Source organism: Aspergillus tubingensis (genome assembly GCF_013340325.1).
Source record: "Aspergillus tubingensis WU-2223L DNA, scaffold_8, whole genome shotgun sequence".
In the NCBI taxonomy this organism is placed as follows: Eukaryota; Fungi; Ascomycota; class Eurotiomycetes; order Eurotiales; family Aspergillaceae; genus Aspergillus; species Aspergillus tubingensis.
This window is the reverse complement of record NW_023336282.1, coordinates 5,120,191-5,133,085: the sequence shown is the minus strand read 5'-3', so window position 1 is coordinate 5,133,085 and position 12,895 is coordinate 5,120,191. Positions and strand designations below refer to the sequence as shown.

The window sequence follows — 12,895 nt, the reverse complement described above, 5'->3', positions numbered from 1 at the left end:
GGCCCTATGTTGCTGCCTAAGATGCAGGGGTCCAGAAGGTTTCCCCACGGGAGAGAATCCCCTGCTTTCTCGTAGATGTTAAGTTTACAACAGTTCGTGTCTCAGTCTGATTCTGTCAACTTCTCTGATTCCTTGCTCTCTTCTATCTCTCATTACAATCTAACTGAACCATCCTTATCAACTCTCCAAAATGGACCACCTCCGTGACTCGCTATTGAGCTCTCTACCCAGAGACAGCCCTTCTACCGCAGCAATTGACCACGCTCGCAGAGACCAAGAAGACACCCGACAGGCCGTCGCACGTGGTGAATACCAAGAAGTCCGCGACATAGCCTTCAGCAACCGGACCTGGGTCGTGACCAGCAGATACTGCGACATCGGAGATGGCGTTGATTCTCTCGAGGGCCACATTCATTCTCTATGGTACATGTATTACGAGCTGGCGCGAAGTATCTCCTCCGACTCACCCGAGCACGAGGGACTAGTCCTCGACATCCTCCGCATCCAGGGAATGGGGCCATTGACAAGACCCTCACGGGGTGTCAACGGGATCGATATCGCACGAACTGTCGATGGTACATTGTGGAACGACCTCCCCTTCCTTGTTGGCGATATGACCGATTTCTGGATCAATCGCAGTGCATCTATGTCGGGAGCACAACGGCTTGACTTTGCTACATTCCTGGCTAAACTTGCCTCTACGCGTGTCGCTAAGGATAGGATGTGCCAGGTTGCTCTTTTGATCTTTCGCTCTCTGTTTGAGAGTCCCTTGCAGCTTTGCTCGGGGAAAGAGTCTGACGAGGAAGATGTCAACAGAGGTACAAAGCAGCTGGAGGTGTTTCATCTATTACCGTCTGCTGTTGCTTGGTTCAAGATAGCAGGCCACAACCTGCTTCTGCTCTCTGAGGTATATTGGAACGAGTGTCCTAGCCACATCAGCAAGGGTGGTGAGATATTCGTTGAATCGGAGCTCGGACAGCGGTCGCCTACAGGGTTCTCGCCATGGAGATACATGTTCTGGCTGAGGCGACTGCATGAAATTCAGGATGAGGCAAAGGAGGTGGGTGACAAACATTTGGAGGAGCTTGCTGCTGATAATATCCAATACATGGTCAATACGATTAAGGAGAGAAATTCCGAGGTCCTCAGGGCTTATAAGAATGGTGGAGATGTCTTGCATCAGGATAAGTATCTTTCGTGTCTGAAGACCCTTGCTCGCGATGAGAAGTAAGGGCTGTGGAGATTTGCGAAATTCTGATGGAGAGATTCCTCCTTCGTGTCCTTCCTTCTCGGTCTCTTAGACCTTCAAGATGAATGTCAACTTTCTCTTTGGGCTTCTTTTATTCATATTCATGAAATCCTCATCTCTATATTTCTTGGTCATGAAGGTGCAGTATAGCCCGAGGAACAGAACTATGGTCACGCAACGACATACACCCGTATATTTGTCGATTTGGACTAAACTGCCTCCAACAATAAGTCAGCTTGAAGAGCTCAGTTACAGCGAGGTAGCCCTTCCTCCGTTAACAACGACTACATTATTCATCAGAGCCGTACGTAGTAGCAAAAACCCTTCGGTAACATGGTCAGCAGTCACTATTCAAGGAATCATCCCAACATGTACAGCTAGCTTCAAATCCTACAGGTAGACAGTGATTGCCATAACGCAATGCATCGGATTCTACACTAGTAACTTGTATTCCGTTATGTCGATGCTTTCTGAAGACTTTGTTATAAATTGAACACAGGATTATTCGTATCTTCAGATCAACCATGTTCTTTGGCACGCTCATAGTATGGTACTTTTTGCTGAAATGGGAGATGCATGGCATAGGGACGAGAAAGCCTTCTCTGCTCCGAAAGTGGAGTTCATGGGCCAACCAACGGTCGCTTAGCAAATCCACAGCACTTGTGACTACTTTGGTGGGGATCAGCATGGGTATGTGGGTGGGACGGCACTTCCTGCAACGGCAGACTAGCGTAGCGCTTGTTGCTGCAGAATGGGAGACTTAGGCTGATCCGTGGGAGTGACAATATCCGGATAGACCGGATATACGATTGCGGGGTAGAAGGGTTGATACTCTTGGTATACATGTTGAGCTGTCTGTGAAATAAGCCTTAGGGGTTTATTAGTGGACGTGGGATTCATAAGCGTTACTATATCTGCCACACTTGAATGTATATTGACATTATATTATAAGCGTATCATTAAGTCAGATGTCGGTGGAAAATAGTCGCTGTGCATAGACCAGATAGCAGGGCCGGTAAGCAATGCCTTCAATTGGCTTTGATCTCGGTGGACCGTTTCATGCCGGATGTCATCACTGGTGACTGCAGCACCTTGTGCCAGTCATGCAGCATTGCCGTGTTGACAGTGGACAACCCGACTTCACTTCCCGCGCGGGATATCATCTCATCTTCATATTCTTTAATAGCGTCAGCCTGCGTCGCCTCTCCAGAGACAATCCGTCGCACCGCTTCCACTAAGTTGGCTGCATCGGTGATGGAATGATTCAGTCCCTGGCCACGCTGATATGTCATGGCGTGTGCTGCATCCCCGGCCAATGTCACCCGCCCCCCTCGGTTATCCCACCTATGGGATTGTTCCCGCGGGTCAAAGTCGCTCAGGCCCATGTACCAGACTTTCTGGTCATCCGGCAGCCATTCGAACGCACTCTTCCAGGGGTCGGTGTAAGTCTTGGCAAATTTCTTGACTTGCTCAAGCCTTTGCGCGTTGCTCCATCCAGCTGTCTCTCGTTGCTCCTGCAGGGAGGAGTGCCATGATATGTAGAAGAAGAATGTCCAGGTTTCTGGTCGTTCACGATCTGTTGCGTCGTGTAGTCCAAAGAAAGAGAAATACCCCGCAGGGTTGATGCCAGCGATGTAAAGAGGGTGGAATTGGCGTAGGTATCGAGCACGCTCTGCAGAGTACTGGGCTTGAACAAAGGTGGCGCAGTAAGGAAGCCGGCGGACATCCCCTCTGCTTGGACCCAGTAAGACACGCCGTGTCGTCGAGCGAGCTCCGTCCGCGCCCACGATAATTCTCGCTAAAATTGATGAGCCATCTTCGAATATGGCAGTGGCATGTTTGCCGTCGGCAGAATACTGGATGTCCTGGAGCTTTTTGCCATATCGGATGTCCAGTCCCGGTTCCATCAATCCTCGTAATTTCCGACGACGCAAGCGATAGAAAAGGCAAGCAGGTATAGACGCCATGACCTCTCCTGACTGTCCGTTGAGGAAGTTGAGAGCATCCTCTTCTGCTGTGGGCTCATTAGGGTCGACTTGAACTGACTGGATTCTTGACCATTGCTCTTTTGGTAGGAGAGCTTGCAGGGGGCCTGCACCCCAGTGCAAGCCCATGTTCCAGTCACGGTCATAAGCATTTAAACTCTCATGTTTTTCTACCACGATAGTAGGGATCCCAGCCTAGAACGGTGTTTAGCCAGGAGGATTTCAGTAGTAGGTGTTATAGTACCTTTTTCAATCCCTGAGCCAAAGCAAGTCCAGTTGAGCCTAGCTATAATCAGCGTTATGAGTCCAAATACTCAGTGCATGGCTTCTTCGTGGGGTTAAGTCCAACGCAACTACCAAAGCCTTACCTGCGCCCACCACGAGAACCGTGGTTGTGAGTTTCGGCTCGGGGGGAACCATCACGTTATTTAGACTGTGCAAAGTTACAGGCCTTGAGTGGGTACAAGAAGGAAGCTCGTGGGTTGACAGAAATATGGCCCGACTATGTACGGTGGATTGGAAGGATGAGAGAACGAGTGGAACATGTCAGAAAATCCATCGTGACGGAATCAGAGATTCTACGCGCGCAAGGGTCATGATGGGCCTCCGCGACTCATGACACTCCTGTGATTTGTCCACTGAGGCTTTGCCAATCTGCGGATCTCACAGGCGAACCCCAGTGGAACCAGGAAAAGTACTCCGTACCACATCTCAGTTGTGCCGCGCATAGTGATAATTACCGTAAAATAGTCACATCGTCTGATACTGCAAGATAATTCATGGGCAATCCAAGTCTCGGACAACCATGCACTACGGCATTAAGCAACAAGTGCCGAAATTACCGCATTGTGTGTGCTAGTCTGGGCCATTGATAAGCGGCTGTTATTACCCAAGATGGGTAGACCACACATTGTGGGTAATTGGATATCATCACATCCGTAGACTATGCATTTTGTCACGAGTCATAATCTTTATGTACTATATCATTGATTATTATAGAGGAGTGTCCAACAGTCTTCAAAAGTGACAGTGGGTTCGGGAAGACCGAAGTCAAGGGAGAGCCGGACTCGAGTTGGTGACGTCGAGAACGCAGCATTAGTGCGTTGATAAGCGGGGACAAGCAGACGCCGGTGGGGGGGGCACCATCCCCATTGCCAGATAGTTGCAGGCCTGCAGAGCAGCCAAAAAAGGAGACGAGGATCGTCATGACTTGCACGTTGTCTGCCAATGGAGTGGCTACATTGCCGGATTCTGCAGCAAAATGCCGGCAGTGTGACTAAGCCACTCGTGCAGGATCAGCTGCGCACACTAAACCCAAGACAGTCTAGTTGCTGCATCTGCAAGCCATGTGACCCGCATTCTACCGCATCCGATCGGAAAGAAATCAGAGAACAAGTCCGAAAAGGAGCAAGCAGCAAAACTCAAACCAGCATCTGCCACCAATGACATCGTAGAATAATTACACCGCCTCGGCAGGTGACCCTGAGCCCGAGCATCCCGAGGCACTCCGATACGGCCGAGAGCCGATCATCCACGCAACTAAACCGCACTGGGCAGGTACCATCTGTCCGTTCAAACAGCTTCACCCTCAACACGTTCCACACTGCAATCAACAGTAAACCTTCATCTCCAGCTCGGGGCGTTGCAGACCGCTCAAACTCAGGTTCCGCTCTCTTCAGCTGTACCTGATGGCTTTCCCCCTTTCTTCTCGATCTTTCCGGTCGAATTTCTCTGCCTCTTTGTGCAGCTTCACCTTATCGCAACCACCACACTGATCCCCGAAATCTGAACCCCGCTTCTCCTATTCCAAAGGTGCTGGGTCTTCTGCATTTGGTTCATGGGATATCACCCCCCTTGTACTGCCCCAACCGTTCGTGTGCCCCGTACCGAGGAGATCTCCGCAACCGTCCTCAGATCTCGGCTCCCGATCGCCGCCATGACCTCTTCCCGCTGCGAGGAGCATAGCCTTACCACTGAGATCTCTTTGAGCACCGAATTAGATACCCCACACTCTCTTTATTCTTCTGTCGACATGTCAAACCGCATGAGCGATGGTGAGGACAACATCGCGGATGATGACTCCGCGTACGGCGAAGACTCCTTGATCGGCGATGACACAATCACCTTGTCCACTTACATCACCGACTACCGATATGAGTATGGCCGCCGTTATCACTCGTATCGTGATGGAGCCTACTGGGTGGGTTGTTCGGCTTTGAGAGCGTTGTCCACGGCTGTGGGCTAACAGGTTACGATTGTCCTACAGGGCCCCAACGATGACATTGCCAATGAACAGCAAGATCTAGCGCATCATATGTATTGTCTGACCCTCGACGGGAAGTTACACCTAGCCCCCATTTCGAATCCACAGGTATGCATCATGACTGTTGGCCAGCGCGGATCGACAAGTGTCTAAGAATTCATCGCAGGAAATCCTTGATGTGGGTACGGGAACCGGGATATGGGCAACGTGCGTGATCCTATCGTCTCCTTCGTTTGATTCAAATTATAGACCGAGTACTGACTTTGGCTCAAGAGACATGGCAGATGAATATCCCAGTGCCAAAGTTACCGGAGTAGACTTGTCTCCGATTCAACCTGCGTTCGTCCCTCCGAACTGCATATTCGAGATTGACGATGTGACGCTCCCGTGGACCTATGCGGAAAACCAATTCGATTTCATTCACGTGCGGGAGTTGTTCGGCTGCATACCTGATTGGGACGAGTTCTTTCGGCAATGCTGGCGTTGCCTCAAACCTGGAGGCTACATTGAGGTGGTAGAGCATTCGGTCGAACCGGTCGCGGATGATGGGACCGTGCCCCCAAATCACTTCTACCGACTCTGGGGACAAACCGTCATTGGTGCGGGTGAGCAGTTTGGCAAGACCTTTAAGATCTGGGAACAGAGCGCTGCACGCCTGGGTAATGCAGGTTTCGTTGGCGTCGTGGAGAACAAGTTCCAGTGGCCAATGAACGCGTAGGTCTTGCTCCTCTGTTTTATGTTTCTCTGGCTGACAGCTGCCACAGATGGAGCGCAGATCCCAAATTACATGAACTTGTAAGTGATCGTCCATTATCAGGTGTTGCTACTGCTAACACTGTCTAGGGCCGCTGGAACCAGCTTCGACTGCACGGTGGGGTAGAGGGTTTTATGCTTCGTCTTCTTACCTCCACGTTGGAATGGTCATACGAGCGAGCTCAGGTGTTCCTCGCTCAGATGCGCGCGTCTCTTCGCGACTATCAGACCCATGCCTATCTACCAGTGACTGTTGTCTACGCTCGGAAGCCAGAGAATGGTGCCGTATTCCGCTAGGCTGACGATGACTGGACCACTGACCTATGTATTTGTATACTTCGCTTTATACCCCATGACTGATGTACAATATGATGAATAATGAGTTAGCATTCAATGAGGATATGTAAAATGCTAATTGAGTCCAAGAACCGAGTAGCTGTACAATTTGTCGCAATCACCCAAGTCCCGGTCGTGTATATATATACCTGGTACAAGCCGCGAACTACCTTTGACCCCGGTATAAATATAAAATGTACCATCCACATCACACATCATAGACACGATCGCATACAGTAAATGCTAGTAATAATCCTATGGCACATCTTCCCATAGCAACTAACAGTAGACTATTTTGTACGCACTACTAGTGGAAAGTGGTAAAAGAAACACCCGCGAAGATCCTTGTCACCCCACGTGTTCACCGCATTAGCGCGACGCACTCCCTGCAGGGACCTTTCATTCAAGAAATAAAAAGAAAATGCACATCCGTTTTGATCTTCCCCCCTCTCTCACTGATGTTTATTATTATTCGATAAGAAGATGATATAAACCGGTCCTAATACAAGAACCGAGTCCTAATTAACCTTCAGGATAATTGTTGCCTTATAGAGCATTGAATCATTGTGAAATTCAACAACATCCGATATGGTGTAGTGGCTAACATCGCCGTCTCTCACACGGCAGCCGGGGGTTCGATTCCCCCTATCGGAGTTCGAATTCTCTTTTTGTTTTTCTCCATCTCTTTCTACTTAGGATTGATTTTTCCCTCAATAACCTTCCTTGTGTATTTGCTTTTCTTTTTTTGTGTGCGATTTATGCGGGCGGGCACGATTCGGTTTAACCTCTACGTACTACTATCACTATACTACTAGATCATCATGATGGCTTCTTCGTTCAGTGTAGTGCTTAACTACTATATAAATAATATATCTAGTTTTATTATCACACGAAGTTCATGCATTCCCCGTTATATAAATTTCATCCGTTGCGGAGTAAGTATGAACAAATATATATATAGTACTACCAACTATTGTAGTAGTATGGCGGTTGTTTTGTAAATCATAGCTTGCGACCATAAGATAGAACTACTAGCAAGTAGTATCTGGTTAAGTTGATATGAGACACTACTTAGTATCAACTAGTGACCTCTCTGACGATCATTAGGTCCTCTCATGCTTTGTTGGTAAAAAGCTAAGTAGTAGTAGAACTTCAATCACCAAATTTCTCTCTTCTTTCTGATCGTTGATTCCAAGCCTCGTGCTTGATGTAGGGACTAATTATGGCCCTGGATATGTCAAATGTCATATACAAGGATATATCCGATCGTGTAGACCACTAATACTACTGAAAGCTAACACACCACCAAGCCGGGCCAATCGTACATCATATTCATCATTATTACACATAATCTTCTCAAGTACCAGATCTAGCAGCATTACCCAGACCATTCATCAACTGGCACAACCCCTGAACTAACGGGGGAAGCGCATCCTGAGAAGCATCTGCCCGCAGAAGCTCCTGAGTGAGGTCCATAGTCTGTCCCGGATCAGAGACAAACGCAGGACCTTGTCGGCCCTGCAATGCCGGACTGCCACATCCGAGAGAGATGAATTTCTGCACGTCGGTGGTCTCGTCTCCGTCGAGGTAGATCGTTGGGCCGCGGATGGTGGAAGGGGGACCCAATGGGCGGTTTTCTGAGCCCCCCATTTTATTGTTCTTGGCTTTGAGCACCACGCTATACGACCAAAAGGCCAAGCTGGCGTAGTATACTCCCACCGCTAGGAAGCCGGTCACGGACCCCGCCGGAATGGCTTTGGCTGCTCGGATGACTTGGCCGGCATGCCATACAGCTCGTCGTGAGTCGATGCTGCTGATCCATTCGAGTGCACTGTGGTAGACTCGTCTTGCCTCGCTCTTGTCTTCCTTTCCGGCGAATAGCTGGAGGTCCTCTAGGGACATGTATAGTAACATTGAGATCATCTCGTATATTAGGATGACTTCGGGGATGGGGAAGTTGGGCCATTCGTAGCAGATCATGCGAAAGTGCTGCAAGGCTTGTGCTAGCTCTTGGTGTCGCGAGTTGGTCACTAATGCATTCCAATGTTTGGAATTGCCCTTGGAAATAAAGCTAAACCGGTGGTACTCGTTCACCATAGCCGAAAAGCCGTGGAGGAGGATGCATCCGGCCAGCTGCATATCGACAGCTCCTTGTAATCGGGACATGTCCCGCATGGCCTCGACTAAAGACGGCTGTCGCTCGGTTGAAAGTAATCCAAGGTCTAGGTAGGTATCCCTCCATGCTGCTGCTGACTTGGCGTCCCATAGTGCGCGGATGGATGGGAGCGGAAGCTCTAATTCAGCGTACGATATGAGTGGACTGACATTCAGCATCATCGCACACTGAGCGTCATGTAAAAATAGATGATGGACAAGTCTGGACGTGTCAATTTAAGTCTAGGACAATGAAAAGTTGTCTCACCTTCTGAAAGATTCCTGCTCGATCCAAGCGTGCCATTTCTTCTCCAGCTCTTCCTCGTTGTCCTCAGGACTTGGCACAATAGTTGTGTAGATCGTCCGGCGAAAACGTAATGCCCGTCGAAGCATCTGAGCCATCATTAGCGACATCCTTTCTAGTGCAGGTGTGAACTGACCGTCACCAGTGGTTGTTGGAAGCTTTCCGCTATTTCCGTCCTTCGACCATTGCCGCTCCATAAACCAATGTCAATGACGACTGCGAATGTTTGCGAAGGCCGAAGATGGCGTGTGATGCGGTTATCCGACTCGAACTGCCCAACATCAGCATCTGTCAGATTAATAATATAAGGCAACCATACCGTAGTCGACATGTGTAGGCGTGCAACTTCCATCAACGCGTAGCCCAGTTTACGGATGGTGGGTATGGCGGAGCGGACCGCACCAGAGGCAGCAAGAGCTGTGAGCATGTCGGAGCTCTGTTCATTGGGGTAGAACGTCGGACCATGAATGAATGGATCCAGCTTCTGGCTCTGGTAGGCAAAATAGTCTTGTATGAGACCATCTAACAGCTCGGTACTCGGGAATGACTTTATTATACGTGGAATCATGGCTTTCTCGCTCGTCTGTAAGACCATTCCGAATATGAGATCGCGACTACCTGGGGCGAGCCTCTCAGGTAGGATCTGTCGCTCTCCTCTGATGCTGGACCCTGGGCTATCCATAACCACTGGGACTGATAGGTTATCTTGGTCAGCAAAGACATGGTCATGCTGTGCAGGTTTCCATGCCGACAGTGATGATCGTTTGTAGGCCTCAGCCCCAAGCGCGATCCTACTATCCACATCGGACCGATCGTTGGGTGCATCGGGGGGCTGTGGAGCAAGGTGTGATAGCCCCTGGGAATTGAAGTAGTCGATCAGGCCAAAGTCGACTTCAGTCAGATCGAAATCAAACTGCATGTTGGTATTAAGAAGGTTATGGCGGTAGTCTGGCGTAGGGTTCATGGCATTCAGTGGATCTAATTCGTTCGGACGGGATAAGGATGGGATGAGAGCATCGGGAATGAACTCGGGGAAGAAGGTTCCATCGACACTAAAGATACCACTTTCATGATCAAACGCGGGTGATATTGCTTCGGCGAAGCTCGATTAGCACACGCTGCACTTCGATTACGATATAGGCGGAACTTACCGCCATAGTTGGTCGACGGAGGATTCTCAGGAGCGGGGTCGGGCGGGTCAGGCAAATAATTGTTTACAGCAAAGTCAGGGGTGGTAAATGAAGGATTATCGATAGTAGCTGGGTAGTCGCCCATTGGCGGTATTGTTGGCGAGAACGCGGCATGCGGTTGAGGTGGCTCGGGATACTGGCTTTGGCCATCAGGGTCATCGTACCCTAAATCGCTCAGTTATCGGATAGACCGGCTTTTCCCAGATGAACCAACCTTGCATCGGAGACCCCGGGGTCAATTCATCGAATCCGGCGTCGTGCCAGTCGCAAATAAGCTTTTTGTCCCGACACCGCCGACAAGGCTTTTCCTCGTCGCATTTGAGCTTTGATGTGGCGCATGCTTTGCACGCCTGGGAGACCCGACCGCTCTTCGCATAGGACGGGGGACGTTTGCGCTTGCCATCTCGTGGATGGTCATGACCTGCAGCGTGTCGCTTCATCAAGTCCCTGATGCGGAGCGGTCAGAACCAGAGAGAGAGGATGGCAGAGACGGATGAGGACGGACGTACGGCCTGGCGAAGCCTTTATTACACACATGGCAAACATATGGTTTCTCGCGGGTGTCTGCACATAGAGTTAGAAAAGAAGAGATACGTGGGCATCAAGAGAGCGACATACGCGACCGGACATGTCGAATTAAATGATCTGCCCGATTGTAGTGTTTTTTGCAGAACCCACATTGAAAATATCCATCGCGCGCTTTAGGGAGTGGTCGTGATGGGGATTGCGCGGGGAATGATGGAGAGGACTTATCGAGCATGATGGAGGCGATACATTGGTGAAACTAGAGATGAGATGGAAGGGATGATGAGGTGAAAAAATAAAAAAGAGGAAATAGTGTCAAGTAGACTGAAAGTGAGTTGGAATGACGGACAGTGTGGGGAAGTCACCAAGCGTCAAGCCCGGGATGGCAAAATGCGGGGGACGGGGTCCATGATTGGGAATATTCAGAGGGATAGTAGGGACTAGTTCATTATTCAGGCTATCTTTTCCCTGGGAACTAAGCCAGATTGAAGTGTGTCTACGTATTGCGCAGAGAGGCGAGGATGGGGCTGGCCACTCTGCTGCTCGGACTGCGCCATAGAGTTGGCTCCAGCCCTGGATGGCGCCATGACTAAGCGGCAGAGGAAGTGCAGGGTTTCTTTTTTCTCATATATGGATCATTCAGGATGTGCAAGAATGCAACCCGAATACTACCGGCGATCAACCAGCTAGTATAGGCAGACGAGTTTTACGAGCACGCGTCTCCCGGTCAGCCAGATGGGCAAGTGAAAGGGATGGTCCCTCGCGATGACCAGTGAGGTGGCTTATCAATTGCCTTTGGACCCTTACAGCGTGCTCGGGATGTGGAGGACCCTAACCGAGGCCCCTTCCTGGGTCTCCATCCTGGATGATCCATCTCCTCCAGCTACCAACACTAACAGGCCCAGACTAGTCCAGATCCTATTACTCACCAGTCCGTTGTTGGAAGTTCCATCACCCCCACCAGGACAATGAAAGCCGAAGCCGGATGGCACAAAATGGGTATGTCCGCAAAACCCCGACCGGACCCCAGTTGGCAGCAGCTATAGCAGATCCACTCATGCCGCTAGCTAGGCCTCACCCCGGTCCACTTGTTCTCCCATGGCTCTCCGATGATGATATACGAAACGACCGAATGCTCCAACTACTGGCGCAAATGTGGCGATGAAGCACGAGCACACAATGTGAGAGGAATCGTGATGCTGGTGCGTCTACCATTTCCTATCATCATAAACACGCGGATCCACCCGTCACTCTACACTACCCAGATGGGGGAAAAGACACCCACCCCACGGACACTAACTAACTAACACCCAATGATGACCAAACCAGAGCTCCCACTGGGCAACACTAGGAGACGGCATCGAAGTGGCCACGAACCCCGCTCCCCAGATCAGCCCCATAGGTATCGTCCCGAGCAACGACTACAAGACCTACCAAATGACATCTGACTTGGCCACGGCACAACGATGCATCGACCTCCTCCAAGCAGAAGGGTTCAATGTATCCGGCAACCCCAACTACAACTGGATAGTAGACGTGTTCACCATTATCCAAAAGATGTTCCCAGAGGGGAATCCCCCTCCGGTAACAGTGGTATCCAGTAACGCGCGATACGATCCGCACTACCATCTGAAAATAGGCAAGACGCTGCGCCAACTCCGAAAGGAGAACTACCTCCTCATCGGCACAGGAGGGTCAGTCCATAATCTCTACCGCAATCGATGGGGACCCATGGTCAAACATCGCGATTCCCTAGCCCAGGAGATCCCCCCGGAGGAATGGGCACTGGAGTTCAAGCAATCCCTGGAGGATGTGATGACGAAGACTTCGGGATTGCAGCTGCAGCGGGCGGTAACTAGGCTCATGAAGCATCCACAATTTCGCGACGCGCACGGCACAGACGATCATTTCGTGCCGGCGGCTTTTGTGGCGGGGGCAGCGGGGGATGCAGAGGATGAGGGCTGTCACGGGGTCTTGGGCGCGGAGACTTGGGAGTTGTGTAATATGGCTAATTTGCAGTTTACCTTTGGGAGGTGGCCAGAGCAGAAGCTTGTGGCTGCTTGATTCTTAGTTGAATTATAGTATAGTAGTTGTATTATTATGAGTTTGTTATTAGCTACTCGGATGTCTAAGCTT

At 50.2% G+C, this 12,895-nt stretch overlaps 5 protein-coding genes and 1 non-coding gene across 6 annotated transcripts; 4 read left to right on the top strand and 2 right to left on the bottom strand.

Moving 5' to 3' along the window:
• Positions 1 to 190: 190 nt before the first annotated feature.
• Positions 191 to 1,231, top strand: AtWU_07993 (DUF3632 domain-containing protein; the record flags this gene model as incomplete). The annotated part of the gene is made up of 1 exon (XM_035503102.1): positions 191 to 1,231. One exon carries the CDS (start codon positions 191 to 193, stop codon positions 1,229 to 1,231), a length of 1,041 nt encoding a protein of 346 aa, XP_035358995.1.
• Positions 1,232 to 2,277: 1,046 nt separating this feature from the next.
• AtWU_07992 (FAD-dependent oxidoreductase) lies at positions 2,278 to 3,654 on the bottom strand (the record flags this gene model as incomplete). Its single annotated transcript, XM_035503101.1, has 3 exons — positions 2,278 to 3,429; positions 3,479 to 3,516; positions 3,603 to 3,654. 3 exons carry the CDS (start codon positions 3,652 to 3,654, stop codon positions 2,278 to 2,280), a joined length of 1,242 nt encoding a protein of 413 aa, XP_035358994.1.
• Positions 3,655 to 5,170: 1,516 nt separating this feature from the next.
• AtWU_07991 (class I SAM-dependent methyltransferase) lies at positions 5,171 to 6,547 on the top strand (the record flags this gene model as incomplete). Its single annotated transcript, XM_035503100.1, has 6 exons — positions 5,171 to 5,434; positions 5,501 to 5,605; positions 5,664 to 5,704; positions 5,771 to 6,211; positions 6,262 to 6,292; positions 6,341 to 6,547. The coding sequence occupies 6 exons, from the start codon at positions 5,171 to 5,173 to the stop codon at positions 6,545 to 6,547; spliced, it is 1,089 nt and encodes a 362-aa protein (XP_035358993.1).
• Positions 6,548 to 7,168: 621 nt separating this feature from the next.
• AtWU_t208 lies at positions 7,169 to 7,240 on the top strand. The gene has a single exon. It is a non-coding gene; the product is annotated as a tRNA-Glu (tRNA).
• Positions 7,241 to 7,942: 702 nt separating this feature from the next.
• Positions 7,943 to 10,994, bottom strand: AtWU_07990 (putative C6 and C2H2 transcription factor RegA-like; the record flags this gene model as incomplete). The annotated part of the gene is made up of 8 exons (XM_035503099.1): positions 7,943 to 8,963; positions 9,009 to 9,133; positions 9,181 to 9,315; positions 9,364 to 10,136; positions 10,196 to 10,399; positions 10,449 to 10,681; positions 10,744 to 10,798; positions 10,853 to 10,994. 8 exons carry the CDS (start codon positions 10,992 to 10,994, stop codon positions 7,943 to 7,945), a joined length of 2,688 nt encoding a protein of 895 aa, XP_035358992.1.
• Positions 10,995 to 11,727: 733 nt separating this feature from the next.
• On the top strand, positions 11,728 to 12,823 carry AtWU_07989 (DODA-type extradiol aromatic ring-opening family dioxygenase; the record flags this gene model as incomplete). Its single annotated transcript, XM_035503098.1, has 3 exons — positions 11,728 to 11,758; positions 11,831 to 11,961; positions 12,089 to 12,823. 3 exons carry the CDS (start codon positions 11,728 to 11,730, stop codon positions 12,821 to 12,823), a joined length of 897 nt encoding a protein of 298 aa, XP_035358991.1.
• Between the last annotated feature and the right edge of the window lie 72 nt (positions 12,824 to 12,895).